The sequence below is a fragment of the Petromyzon marinus genome, chromosome 54 (assembly GCF_048934315.1).
Source record: "Petromyzon marinus isolate PM22_M1 ecotype Great Lakes invasive population chromosome 54, UKy_Petmar_22M1.pri1.0, whole genome shotgun sequence".
Taxonomy (NCBI): Eukaryota; Metazoa; Chordata; class Hyperoartia; order Petromyzontiformes; family Petromyzontidae; genus Petromyzon; species Petromyzon marinus.
The window spans coordinates 981,766-996,322 of record NC_133720.1 but is presented as its reverse complement, the minus strand read 5'-3'; the positions used below and the strand labels follow the sequence as shown (position 1 = coordinate 996,322).

Genomic DNA, 14,557 nt, shown 5'->3' with positions numbered 1-14,557 from the left:
GTTTGATAGCTGTGTTTTTATTGTCATCATGATTATTCACTAAGAGTGAACTGTTGGCCACGAGCCTTGAAACCAGTTTGAGTATGGTATGCCATTCGTGGCTCGTGAGTGAAAATACACGGCTCGATGTTGCTCATGATGAGATGTGTAAATACTGTTTGTCCCCAACTGGTTTGAAGTGTCGCGTACGGAGCGCCTGAGCAGCCATCACGGCCTCTGGCATCGAAACATCTCGGCGGTTTTTTTGTTGTCGTGGCTTCGTGCGACTTCACAGCGAGGATTTTGTATCATCCCTAATTGGCGTCGGGACCGATGTCGCGTTTAAGCTAGCAAGTGGGGAGTGATGTGCTATAAGGTGAGAGCATCACAAAAAAATACATTCAAACGGTATCAGAACATGTGAGTGGCTGGCTTCATAAACGCTGCAAGAAAATAAAATGTTTTACTAAAGACCGTGCTCCTATTGTTGTCATTGCTGTGTTATAAATTCACTACATTCTTTTGATGTAATGCAGCACATGGGAGGTGGCTTGGTGTGGCCAGGACCATGCCGGCCCCGGCCGCCCTTTGTCTCCTCAATCCCAATGTTCACACACCGCTCTCATGGTACAGTACTTATTTAGGGCCGAGTTGACCTAGGGGGAGACCCAGGATAGATTCCCATATCGTTCGAGTGAAGGGCTTGAGGCCGAGTTCCACGCCAGCTGTGGCTCGGCTGATTCACGGTCACCGTCCCAGTTTCCCACCCTGGAGCTTCAATCCGCTTGGTTGCAGGTGACGAGAGGAGGGGGGAGTGATGGGGAAACTGCAGCAATCCTTGCCAGTGGCTTCGATTGCTGGCCACGTGGTTTAGAGTCTTCATCGGCTCTTGCCTGGTTCTAAATACAGTTGATGGTAATGGATGGTAAAATGTGAACCTAAGTTTTGTGTGAAGCCGGAGTGCAACGGTTAGCGCGATGCGCAACGAACCCAGCCACCCCTGAGTTAAATTCCTGCTCGCGGCCAAACCCCAGTGATGATTATCTGAATCTGGTCTTGGCCTCCCTAGGTCGACGTGACCTCAAATGAGTACCTGGTGTGATGTGTAAACATCACCACTGGGGCGTGTGCTGGCCATCCCCCCCTTGTGCTGTGCCGGCCTTTATAGGTGGCTGGTTACAGCTCTTGCTCCAACAGTCTGTTGTGGCGATATGGGGGGGATGGGTGCCTTTTATCGTAAAATGCAGTGAGGATCTTAACAATGGCATACTCTGTATCTCTTTGTATAAAGATGAAAGCGAGACAATGGGTGATGCTCGTCACACTTTATTAGAGGCTCCTTCTCAGCACAGCAGCTCCATCTCGATGGCCCTCGCGCTCACACCCCGGTTGGAGCATCGCCACCGCCCAGAGGCGGAGAGTGAAGGCCACGGGAAGAGTCGCCGCAGAGAGACCCCGCGCCCCACCAGGGACACGGCCGCTCCGGCCCGCTTGGCGCTCCGCTCCTCCTCCTCCTCCGTGATCTGCCCGTGGTCGACTCTGACCGTGCTTATGGCTCGGGTGACGATGTTGCATTTATCAGGAAGAGGCGCCTTTATAATTGGACAGGTCGCAGTCGACTGCCTCCGGGGAGAAGAGGGATTTGTCTGCGAGTCGCTGCCGAGTGCACCGGGCACGGTGCTGGGGACGTCTCTGGGTATGGATACGAAGGTGCACACTCCTACACAGAGGCAGAGATGTCTCTACACGAGTACCTCCTGACATAGGGGGTACTTGTGTAGGAAGTACTTGTGTAGGAGGTACTTGTGTAGAGGGTACTTGTGCTCGTTTTTATTCATTAGAAAATTGCTGTTAATTTTCATGCCTTTAGCTCCCCCCCCCCACCCCCCAAAAATAAATTTGTCCCCCACATTTTCTTCATTCTACTCATTTCTTCCTAACTCAACCGTTAAGAGCGATGGAATGAGAGCGTTTAGACTTTTGAAACAGTCCTTAAGATTAGTAAGCTCAAAACCTTCGGTGAGTTTTATTGACCTAGGTCAAAGGTCATAGGTTGTGCTTGCTTTGCGATGAACAGAACAATGAACATGACTCAAGCGAATGCTGTGACTGACTAACTGACTGACTGACTAACCAACAGACAAATGCCGTTTCTCAAGGAGGAGTCACGGGATACAGAGAGGCTGAGCGTGGCGAGGCTGAGGGCGACGGAGACACAGCTTAGCTGCTGCCCAGCGTGAGCTTGTCAAAGAGGTACTCTCCCGTCGTGGAGTGCGGCACTCCCAGGCGCTTGAGGTTGGTGACGTGGTCCCCAAGCTTCTTGATGGACTCCACCTGCTCCTCCAGGAACTCGCTCTCCAGGAAGTCGCACAGCTGTGAACACATCAACAACATCAGCCACGGCTTCATTGGTCAGGGAGACGTTTCATGGGGTGTGGTGGTCGCTCAAAGTGACTGGCGACTTGTGGACGTCGTGGAGTGTGGCCGTGGGACCGAGCGGGAGGACAGCTTCGTAGCGAGAGAGCCGCGGGTTCTGAGAGTGACCACAGGGTGCTTGGGACCCGAGCCACCGAACGTACGAACCTGCGGGTCTTTCTTCTCGCTGGCCAGAGCGTGGAGATCCAGCAGGGCCTGGTTCACGGTCTTCTCCAGCTGCAGGGCGAGCTGCATGGCCTCCAGACCACTGCCCCACTCGTCACGCTCCGGCTTCTGCTCCCACACGGAAATGAGACGTACAGAGTCGGTGTCCGGATTTTCCAACCAGGCGGCTCACGTGCCAAGCGCGGTGTCTCTTGAAGCGGCCCACCGAGAGCTGACGAGATGCAGAATAATGGGATGAACGATCGGTAAACGTGAGGTAGGAGACGAGAGTGCGGTGAAGTACGGTCAAATAAACAGGTACCTTGATGTCCTGGAGCACGGCGCGCCCGCCGCGCTTGTTCTGGTACTCGAGCAGCTTCTCGGCGTGCTCGCGCTCCTCGTGCGACAGATCCTTGAAGAACTTGTGGAAGTGCTTCAGGGCCACGTCATCGCGGTCGAAGTAGCTCGCCTGCGGTTCGCACAAACAGCGGCGACAGTGAGGCCAGAAGCACACTCCCGGCACTGCCGGCTGGGTGCGATGGTGCATCATCGTCCTCATCATCATCCATCTGTGATCTATCTACTGCTGGATTAAGGCCTCACGAAGTCACAACCATGCACCACGGTCTCACTATGCAACAATCCACACAGCAGCTGCGCACGATGTCATGATTGTGTACATATTTGTGAAGGTGTACACCAGTAAATATTGTATGAGTCTCTCTGTCAGAGTTTGTTATTGTGAGTTCTAGGTCTGGCTTAAACAGGGGATGTTGGGTTCATTGTCACAGCGGGATCGAATCCATCTGCAATTCACACCTCCGCCAATTCTCACTACTAATTATGTGATGGTCAAGTTTTCTAAATTTAATCTCTGATTTTAATGAATCACTTTGACCATCTTGCGATGAACATTACTCTCGGTGGCCGGGCTGAAGGAAAATGTATCCCCCTCTAATTGTGTGGTGGGTCAGAGGTCACTTGAAGGGATCTCAGAGGTAGCTCTGCGATATCCGCTTCCTTGGGCCGTTCGCTAACACGGAGGGCGGCTGCGCTGCCGCCGCCGCCGCCGCACGGAGGATCGCGACGGACTCCTCGTCCTGCGGCACGAACCCCGATAGCGCAACGTGGAGCCGGTTGGCAGAACGCACAACAGAGATGTTTTTAATGACCTCTGCGAAACCGAGCTGAATAATGCAGAGTCTACATGGCAGTGTGCCAGAAGAAGTTTGTTTTTGATCGGCACAGTACGTATCACATGCTCCAACATGGAACAGAAACTTTCACCGTGACAGGGAAACTGGAACAGAATCTCGAAATGAGCATGGGGATGGTCATGATTGGAATGCCAGCGATTCAGAAAGAGGAACGTGGGGATGAGAGAACGTGCACCAGCCAGGGGCGTCGAACTGGCCGCTGGGACACGCGGGCTGCGCGGGTAGGGCGCGAGAAGGGACGATGGACGGCGGTGGAGAGTAACGACGGAGAGGCAGCCAAAGTAGCGAGGGGGAACGCGTCTCGGAGGACATCCACGGTGGAGACGGAGCGGTGAAGGCGGCGCGTGCACAGGTGCTGCCTCTCGCACCTGCGCACGAGCCGGCCTCGTCGCATCTCTGTTGCTGCATCTCGTGAGAGATGGCAACGGCTTGGGGGAGGCCTTCATCCAGCCGTGGATCGAACATGACCGATGATGGTGATGATGGTTACATGCGGGCCCGTTGGCCTCGAGGCAGCGGCACTCACCATGGACAGGTAGACGTAGGAGGCGTAGAGCTCCTGGTTGACCTGCCGGTTGATGGCTGCCTCCACCTCCTGGCTGAAGTTCTGACGGATCTGGGACGTCATTTTGTTGGTGTTGTAGTTGTCGTTGCTGACGTTTGAGAGTTAACTGAGATGACACAGGGGGTGAGTTCTGTTCAAGCACTGTTGAAGCAAGAACCGCGTCCTATGTGAGCTCCAGAGACTGTGAGCGTTGGAGGAGAAGCTCCGACTTTTAAAGACGGACGGCGCTCGCCATTGGCCGGACAGCCGCCGCCTTCCTCGCCGTGGACGTTCGTGGCCTGGACACAGGACGTGAAATATTAATCTGCGATGGGTGACGCATCATCGCGCTTGCCGTGCTGCTGAGATGACACAACCGTGGTGTCAAGTGGACGTAGGGATCGCGTGACTTACGATCTGCTTTCACACTGACAACTCGGAGGAGTCTACGCTTCCACGAGCTGAGAGTCGCCATGAGTTTGCACAGGGCGCCCTGGGATCCACGGTCTAACGACTGCTGATGAATGATTTATTTCGCATCATCATCATCATCATGCGGCACAGAAGAGAGAATATCAGCAACTTTGTACCTGCGGCAACACCACGGGAAGGGGAGTAGAGTCGAAGACGTAATGCAAGGAATAGAGAAATAAGATTGGGAAGGGGAAGAGAGCGAATAAAGAACGGGAAATGATAGAAAAGGAACGGAAAAATGCGTGCAAGGGGTGAGGAGAGATCCGCGGTTGGGGCGATGGTGCTTATGTGTGTGTGTGTGGCACGTCAAACACTGCGTTGAGTGACAACTTCCACGTACTCTACAGTAAACCATCAGAATCCACATTTTTGTTGTGAACTATTTACAGTAAAGATAAATGTTTGTAGTCATAGAAAATGGTTGATGTCAAGCTCGCCGAGAGTAACATTTAAAATGGAGGCTGTTGTTGAAGTGTCAACACTCAACCGCAGCATTAAGTCTTCCGTCTAAACATGTCGATAAACGGATTGGTGTACACGGAATGATGGACACGGAATGGTGGACACGGATTGGTGTACACGGAATGGTGTACACGGAATGGTGGATACGGATTGGTGTACACGGAATGGTGTACACGGAATGATGGACACGGAATGGTGGACACGGATTGGTGTACACGGAATGGTGGACACGGAATGGTGGACACGGATTGGTGTACACGGAATGGTGCACACGGAATGGTGGACACGGATTGGTGTACACGGATTGGTGTACACGGATTGGTGCACACGGAATGGTGCACACGGAATGGTTTACACGGATTGGTGTACACGGAATGGTGGACACGGATCGGTGCACACGGATTGGTGCACACGGATTGGTGCACACGGATTGGTGCACACGGAATGGGGATACGGATTGGTGTACACGGAATGGTGGACACGGATTGGTGTACACGGAATGGTGTACACGGATTGGTGTACACGGAATGGTGGATACGGATTGGTGTACACGGAATGGTGGACACGGATTGGTGTACACGGATTGGAGTACACGGAATGGTGTACACGGATTGGTGGACACGGAATGGTGGACACGGATTGGTGTACACGGATTGGAGTACACGGAATGGTGTACACGGATTGGTGTACACGGAATGGTGGATACGGATTGGTGTACACGGAATGGTGGACACGGATTGGTGTACACGGATTGGAGTACACGGATTGGTGGACACGGATTGGTGTACACGGAATGGTGTACACGGAATGGTAGACACGGATTGGTGTACACGGATTGGAGTACACGGAATGGTGTACACGGATTGGTGTACACGGAATGGTGGATACGGATTGGAGTACACGGAATGGTGGACACGGATTGGTGTACACGGAATGGTGTACACGGAATGGTGTACACGGATTGGTGTACACGGATTGGTGTACACGGAATGGTGTACACGGATATCCGAAGGCAACGGCGTGACCTTTAACCCGAACCGTGGCAGAGACACCGAGCGACCATGTTTGGTTGTCGATATATCATCCACCCCACGTGTCTTATATCGCTGAGCCGTGGCCAGGTGAGGACTCATTGTAGCCAGCTTGCCCAGCTGCAGCAAGACACGGTGAACGTTGCCTAACGTGGCCACGCTCAGGTGACGTGAATCGTCGCTGCTGCTGTGGCTGCGTGCCGTGCCCCTGGTCACGTACGCACTTTCCTTCTCGCTCCCGCCCTGTCCATAGCGCTGCCTCGTTTGTACTGCCCGTGTCTGCAGGCCTGCTGTCTCGTTTGTATCGTTTCTCTGGTGCATGCTGTCTCTCTCTCTGTGTGTGCTGTCTCATGTGTTACACCTGCCTGGCGTGGGCTCTACTTCATTACAGGGGCGTGTGTGTCTGCGTCCTGTCCGACATTCGTTGTACTGTCGCTTGTACTGTTTTGTAAGTTGTCTCGTGTGTATTTTCCGATTTACACTCTCATTTGTGCTGTGCATCTTGTTGGAACTGTCTGTCTCGTTGATGTTTTGTAAATTCCACTTAGTACAATACAAGCAATACAATACAAACTATCTCATTTCAGAATATTTAATACTGGAGGAATCCGATGAGCTATAAAGCTCTTTTTCACAGATGTCCACTCTCGTTTTAATCCAGTTTTTACTCTGGCCTGCACTGTCCCGTGTTTGCTTGTCATATTTGTACTGTCTCGTGTGTCAATTATATTTGTACAAATCTCATTGTTTTGAAAGTTCTAATTTGTTCTGTCGTATGTACTTGCTCTCTTTTGTCGAGCTGTCTCGTCCGCACTGCCCTGTCTCGTTCGTGCCGTCACGTTTTTGTTTTTAAAGTTAATGTTTAGTGCTGTGCTGTGCTTTATTGTGGAAGACTCTGCCAGTGGTTCTGAACATTTACTGCGGCCTTGCACCGCCGCTTGAACATGTTCTTTTACGATTGAGACCAAAGTTAATAAACACAATGGGGTTTGAAACAAAGTTGTTTTCATTCTCGTCGTGCCCGTGCTTAAATTGTGTTTAGACGATTTTACCTTCTGGCCGTGTCTCGCACCCCCAGAGTGTGCCTGGACCCCCCCCCCCCCCCGGTTTAAGAACCACTGGTCTATACATCGTACTTTAGAATACATAATGCGATTTAGAGTACAGTATAACAACATGCACTCGAACATGTTTATAGCCTGTAACACCACGTGTCGTCCGCACACCTGTCAACCCTCTTATCTCAGTGCCCTACCTTATTACAGACCAACTCAGACCTTATTGGTCACCCCGTGCCCCTTATACAGCTAAACGTTCATCCTACAAAAGTCCCATCACAAGGGAGAAACACAAATAGATTAAATAAATTGCCCGTACTGAAGCGGCTGTCACGCCGTACGGACCTGAAAACCCAAATCTCCCTGTACAAGAACACACGGGGTTCTAAACCGTGTGGGGTGACAGCTTAGAGTCCCGGCTGACGGATTGGGTGCGCCAGGCGGTTTTAGTTGATTCGTTTTGCTGACGGCACCCGGAGCCATTCCACGCGGCGTCAGGTGAAGCATTCGGCGCGCTGTGATGGGGGCGGTTCAGTTCCGGCAGCGATCGCTGCTCGCTGTGTCCCAGTGAACCCAACGCGCACATCCCACCCGCAACAAACAGGTTTATACGGGGCTGTGCTCACGCACATCCCACCCGCAACAAACTGGTTTATACGGGGCCGTGCTGACGCACATCCCACCCACAGCAAACAGGTTCATACGGGGCCGTGCTGACGAGACATAAAAGGTTAATGAGCTGCCGCGGGGTTTGCGGTCGTGCCCCCCCCTTTAAAAAAAAGCACGTTTCATCTTTTCATTTATTCTCCCTTGGGCACTCGAAGGTGTCGGTGACTTTCGTGTTGTTCGTCTCGGCACAACGTTGCTCGCGACATTTCACAACCGATTGGCGGCCATTTCAGAGGGCGACGGACGACGCGAGCCGAGTCTGTTTGAGACGAATGAGTTTCTACCACGCGATGGGTCCACGTCGCGAGAGAGAACTACCACGGAGTACCATGTGGGACTCTGCGACCTTCTGAACGCCAAGGCGCGCCGCCTTACAAGTCTGCAGTGGTTGTCACAGGCAGGGGGGCGATGGCGCTTCGTGTACCATTCATCCCAAATGGATAGGTTGCCGGCAGTGCCGGATGAAGCTCGTGCGGTGCCTGTAGCATGATGTTATAAAGGGGCCCTAAATAAAAAAAAACACCTTCATATTAAAACACAAATTTTGAACTTGCATAGTAAAGTCATTGTATTTTTTCATTTGCTATAAAGCCAGATAATACGGCAAATCGCTAACCTTAAACACCCAGTCGTTCATAAAAGTTGAAGGCGGTATAGTACTATAGTAATAGAACAAGTGCAAAATCACTGAACCGGAATTTATCACTTGAAAGCATTTAGCGCGGGGCCCTTGAAAGTGCGGGGTCCGTAGCTACTACACATGTAGCTACTACATACTTAGCTACTACACATGTGTAGTAACTACTACAAATGTGTAGTAGTTACTACACATGTGTAGTAACTACTACACATGTGTAGCTATTGTTGCTACTTGGAGAATCTGCCACTGGTTGCCGGGGACGTCTTCAAATTTGGCAAAGGAATCTTAGGCGGGACCCCGGGGTCCCGAATAAACGGAAGTCAAAATCATAATTTTATGTTTGGCGACTCCGTCCCCACCGCGCACATAAACGCCGTGACCCACCTGGCGCGGATCGTTCTGTTGTCGTCCAAGCGCAGCTGAACAAGCGAACGCGCTCCATGCTCGGGTATGGGCAGGATCACGAGTCTTGTCCAAAGCTGCTCAAACTGCCGACACGACTCAAGTGCTTTACTTGTCATCACGGTATGAATAATACAATGAAACTGCTCTCTTATCTTCATTATTATTTGTGACCTACCAATGTTTGCAGCCAGGATCAATCGATGACAATCCTATTACCTGCAGATATTTAACAGATGAGATGCGTTGCACCGTTAATTCCTCCTGTTTGATAATACTTCTCTTGTCCGTATGCATCTGTGCAGATAGGTTTTTTTTTTGCGGTTAAGCCATAATCCCCACCTACTTCTCGTATCAATGCGGATAAGAGGAGCGGCGACCTACTACTCTGTAGAGTAACATTGGCATAAACGCTTGATACTGTTTACAAAGTGTGCTCACAAATCCACACTGAGAAACACGATTGACAGAGGGGTGTAAATGATTTTTTCGACAGTGGATTTAAATCGAGGTACTGCAGGCAAGTAGTTTTCAGTTTTAAAGGCACAGTTTAACAAGGCAACACTTGCCACCATCCTTAAAACCCATTGGTGAATAACAGCAAAGTTTTTTTGTGTACATAACATAATGTTTACGCGAGAGCCAGGGGCTTATGGGAGGTCCCGCCATAATGTTCACATGTTGACCCGTGGCACCACGCCAGCACACCATGGCCGAACTCGTTTTCGAATTGCAATTAGAGACAGAAATGAAATCAAGTAAAGTACCGGAGACCCAAGCGCAAGTTCGAGCAATAGCAATGACGATTGTACGTGTGAACCTTTTTCACACGGCACGGAGCCAACAATGGTAATCGGAGGTGCGGAAAGGAAGGACAAGCTCAACACAAAAATCAACAACAGTGAATCACGTGATAACCACTTTAAATTAGAGGTTATCAAGTGATTCACTCTCAGCCGTATAAATACATCGGTACAACTAAAGATTTGCCACCTTCGATGGTCTCGATGTCTCCCGTGACCCGTGGACGATAACAATCGACCCGATTCTGTAGAGGACCGGTGGAATAAAAATACCTTTGTGCCGATTATTTGTGGACCACGCTGAGTCAAACCGAATCCGTGTAATCCAATGCAGTCGTCCAAGCGCTCACAAACCGAGGCCTAAATGACAAAAACGAACATTCATAACTTGGGCAGGGCATAGCCGACGAGGGCCGAGACTGGAAATGGAACGGCAGCCAAAGGTGTGAACTCTCCCGAGGGGACGGAGCCATCGTCTCGCGTGCGGGAGCTCGTTGTTAGATCGTCACGTCGCAGGACTGAGGAATGTCGACAATTTTGGGGAAAAGTTGATCCAGCAGTGGACAGACTATGGGTGATTATTATAAAAACATTTGCACATTTTGCCAACTCATGCTGCCGCGGCATTGTGAGTCATGTGCCGCGTGTCAAGTTGCGTGGTGTGAATGTCGCTATTGGTGTCGTTTTACGGGGAAGCGCTGAACCCCGGGGGCTCGGCCACCCACAAGTTTCACCGCAGCGGGGACGCAGCGGCGACACCGCCAACTGCACTGCCATTCACACTGCAGCCATTGTCATTGCCCTGCACGTGCCACCATATAACATTGTCTAACCCTTCACCATCATCTATCTACTGCTACTTCAAGTCCTCTATCAAGTCGTAGCCATCTCACGATCCTGCAACTGAACAGCATGTCACGCTCCTAATAAAACTGAATAGAAGAAGTATTAACCCTCTAGACTCCTATCGCACCGATTAAAATCGCTCATTAACACCCGTGGAAACAGAATAATGGGAAATATCGAGGGCAACCAATCATATGGACAAACCAGGTTTGGGAACGATTTCTCAACCAATTGACCATACAGTATACAATCGAACATATACTTATAATTTATGAAGGCAGACCATTATAACCCAACCGAGATGAATGTCATCATAGCAAGGCTGGGCAAAACACACCGACACATCGCTCGAGCATCGATGTTCTTCCGCGTCTGATGAACGTGGACGCTCTGACATCGATGTTGATCCCTCCGTGAGACCGGGAAACCCATGGTGGGACGTGCCACGCGGTGTTTAGAACGCCGCAAAACACCAAACATCGACAGCTCTCTGATGAAAATTAAACCTGCAGCCTCTCCGAACGTTCGTGTCGGGTAATCGCGCTGCTGATCGTGCTGAAGTTCCCGTATTGACCCAGCAAACAGTAGGAATCTTGTTCCAGTTTTGCTATTTTATCACCATAGTTTTTTGTTACAATAAATATTTACATGGCTCTTTTGTTGTAAGTAGTTAAATAGAAAGATCTATTTCACTCGGACGGTTCAGCGTTGTTACAACAATGGACGTTTCCACCAAACACCCCGAGTGGACCCCCCCCCACCACCACACCTGGGCAACGCGGAGTCCGGAGCAGCCCATTGGCCGAGGCCGCTCACCCCACGGCTCACCTGGGTCCCGCCCACCCCACAGGTCACCTGGGCCCCGCCCACTCCGCCCCCGCAGGTGAGCTCGGGGGGGGGGAGGGGCTGGAGCCGACCAATGGCGTGCGCCCCTCGCGCCTATAAAGGGCGGGGCCCGGCAGCAGCGCTCACAGTCTCTGGAGCTCACACAGGACGCGGTTCTTGCTTCAACAGTGCTTGAACAGAACTCACCCCCTGTGTCATCTCAGTTAACTCTCAAACGTCAGCAACGACAACAAAAACAACAACAAAATGACGTCCCAGATCCGTCAGAACTTCAGCCAGGAGGTGGAGGCAGCCATCAACCGCCAGGTCAACCAGGAGCTCTACGCCTCCTACGTCTACCTGTCCCTGGTGAGTTCACCTCCGACTCTCACCTCGTCTAGCGCGCACTCCCCTCTCGTCGTGTCACCTCTGCGACGAGCGAGGCGTCTGCTCGCGCCGTCCTCCACACGCGGGGATGTCCACGACTCTTGGGGTCTCCCGCGGTGGACTCCACGATCTTCGCATCCAGATCCATCCACCTCGCCTCTCCTCTCCGCGCTCTCTCCCCGCACTCTCCAGAGGACTTCGTCTCTCGTCCCCTCTCCTCTGAGCGTCCCTCCTCAACCCCGAACCCTTCCCGCCTCCTCCCGCCCACCCCTTCACCAACCCGCATTGACCAGCGTGGTGAAGTATGGTCAAGCAAACCCCTACAACCGACGCTGCGTGGGGAGTGGGTTGACAAAGGCCCGCGACATGTTGATGTGTTGTTGTTGTCTCCGTGTTGTTGTCTCCGTGAGAATGAGTTCACTTGGCCCATTCCAGCCAGTAGAGGCCGCTGCGATCATAAATGGTAAAAGTAACACCACTACGTAACACGATTTTTGTTCCTGGGCAGTGTTATTTCTAATTGTTTATGCCTCACAGGTATAGAAAATGTCTATTATTATTCCCCACAAACTTTGCTTTTGTGACCAGGACTTTATGTGAACGAAAGACACAAATGCACACCACGTTTTCTCATTGAAAATAGGTAAATTTAAAAATATCACTGTCCTGGTCACAAAAGCAGAGTTTGTGGGGAATAGTAATAATCATAATAGCCATTTTCTGTACTTTAGAGGCATAAGAAGTTAGAAGGTAACATTTACTGCCCAGGAATAAAAAAATATATATTTAATCATCGTTACACAGTTTATAATCGATGCGATAATTGAATCGCCACGGACGCCGATTGTACCGCGGGGCTCCTAGACTCTGGGTGCCTCGTCACGTGACGGCGCCGCCCTCGAAAACATCGTCACGTGACCCGGGGAGCGGCCCGCCGAGTTTATTATTTATTTAGTGCCTCGTGACGGGCGGGAGCGGTGGCGCAGTGGTTAGCGCGCTGCGCTGTGAACCTGGCCACGTGAGTTTGATTCCCGGCCACGGCTACTACCGTCGGTGGGGCGAGTGACGAGTTGAACGTCGCTCACAATAACCCGCGTGGAGCCTGGCGGAGAGATTCACTCGCGCACAGCCACGCTCGCACATCTCGACGCATCGACACAATTGTCGCATCGCGCGCAGCTGCTGTGTGGATTGTTGCATTGCGAGACCGCGATGGATGGTGGCGACTTGGAGAGTCCATCTAGCAGCGGATAGATCACGACGAGGATGACGCACCATCGCACCCAGACAGATCTCGGCACCCACCCGGCACAGTGCCGGGTGGGTGCTTCTGGCCTCACTGTCGCCGCTGTTTGTGCGAACCGCAGGCGAGCTACTTCGACCGCGATGACGTGGCCCTGAAGCACTTCCACAAGTTCTTCAAGGATCTGTCGCACGAGGAGCGCGAGCACGCCGAGAAGCTGCTCGAGTACCAGAACAAGCGCGGTGGGCGCGCCGTGCTCCAGGACATCAAGGTACGTGGGGGGGGGGGGGACTGGGGGGGGTGGTGGTGAGGTCAAAGCCTTGGAGGGGCGATCCGCAGTGTGCCAGGAGCGTCACCGTCTCTGTTCGTCTCCGCCCCGGGGACCTCTGTGTCGCGTGGGTGGGGCGACCGAGGGCTGTGAATCCGTCCGATTCTCGTCGTCGTCTCATCTCGTTCGCTGTATGAAGTTTCCCGTCGCTGTCCGTCTGTGTGCGAGCAGAAGCCGGAGCGTGACGAGTGGGGCAGTGGTCTGGAGGCCATGCAGTTTGCCCTGCAGCTGGAGAAGACCGTGAACCAGGCCCTGCTGGATCTCCACGCTCTGGCCAGCGAGAAGACTGACCCGCAGGTTCGTACGTTCGGTGGCTCGGGTCCCAAGCACCCTGTGGTCACTCTCAGAACCCGCGGCTCTCTCGCTACGAAGCTGTCCTCCCGCTTGGTCCCACGGCCACACTCCACGACGTCCACAAGTCGCCAGTCACTTTGAGCGACCACCACACCCCATGAAACGTCTCCCTGACCAATGAAGCCGTGGCTGATGTTGTTGATGTTGTGTCCACAGCTGTGCGACTTCCTGGAGAGCGAGTTCCTGGAGGAGCAGGTGGAGTCCATCAAGAAGCTTGGGGACCACGTCACCAACCTCAAGCGCCTGGGAGTGCCGCAGTCTGGCATGGGAGAGTACCTCTTCGACAAGATGACCCTGGGCAGCTAAACAGTGTCCTCCCATCGACACGAAGTTGCGCACACCAGCTGTCATTTATAATCTGTAGTTTCTTTCTTGCTGGTGAAGTGTGCAGGGTCCTTTTAAAGTTCGGTTCTCTCCACAGTTCATGTAATCCTTTGGTGGGGGTGGTGGATGTTGTGGATAAAATCTGGATGCTGTCATTGTCTTTGCATAAACAAGTGGAACCTCGTAGTGAGAATAAAAATTCTGAGCATTCAAATTGTGCCGAGCGTTTTTCGTGGTCTGCAATTCGTCCCCAGTTTGCGTTGGGGCTTCACGAACACCTTGGGGTGGCTTCGATGGAGCACAAAACTAAACATTCTGCTGAAATCGTGGATTTGCATTCAGACAGCCACTTGTCATGAGACAGGGTGCTCAAGTGTCGCGAGTTGATCTG

General features: G+C 52.1%; 3 protein-coding genes across 8 annotated transcripts; 1 reads left to right on the top strand and 2 right to left on the bottom strand.

Moving 5' to 3' along the window:
• Positions 1-1,289: 1,289 nt before the first annotated feature.
• LOC116954127 (ferritin heavy chain B-like) lies at positions 1,290-4,535 on the bottom strand. The gene is made up of 4 exons (XM_032974590.2): positions 4,303-4,535; positions 2,882-3,028; positions 2,563-2,688; positions 1,290-2,352 (listed from the first exon to the last, which is right to left on the bottom strand). Exons 1-4 carry the CDS (start codon positions 4,402-4,404, stop codon positions 2,200-2,202), a joined length of 528 nt encoding a protein of 175 aa, XP_032830481.1. The 5' UTR covers positions 4,405-4,535; the 3' UTR covers positions 1,290-2,199.
• LOC116954107 (uncharacterized) lies at positions 4,436-13,051 on the bottom strand. Of its 6 annotated transcripts, none has more exons than XR_012929593.1 (3): positions 11,923-12,034; positions 4,735-10,219; positions 4,436-4,619 (listed from the first exon to the last, which is right to left on the bottom strand). XR_012929593.1 is itself a non-coding variant. In XM_076052067.1 (3 exons), the coding sequence occupies exon 3, from the start codon at positions 6,606-6,608 to the stop codon at positions 5,289-5,291; it is 1,320 nt and encodes a 439-aa protein (XP_075908182.1). In that variant the 5' UTR covers positions 6,609-9,142; positions 10,133-10,219; positions 11,923-12,034; the 3' UTR covers positions 4,436-5,288. The 6 variants fall into 6 exon arrangements, 4 of the variants coding, with proteins under 4 accessions (XP_075908182.1, XP_075908183.1, XP_075908181.1 ...); XR_012929594.1 differs by having other exon boundaries at positions 4,911-10,219; XM_076052067.1 differs by having other exon boundaries at positions 4,436-9,142; positions 10,133-10,219.
• On the top strand, positions 11,657-14,380 carry LOC116954129 (ferritin heavy chain B-like). Its single transcript, XM_032974592.2, has 4 exons — positions 11,657-11,899; positions 13,285-13,431; positions 13,660-13,785; positions 13,999-14,380. The coding sequence occupies exons 1-4, from the start codon at positions 11,798-11,800 to the stop codon at positions 14,146-14,148; spliced, it is 525 nt and encodes a 174-aa protein (XP_032830483.2). The 5' UTR covers positions 11,657-11,797; the 3' UTR covers positions 14,149-14,380.
• The last annotated feature ends 177 nt before the right edge of the window (positions 14,381-14,557 follow it).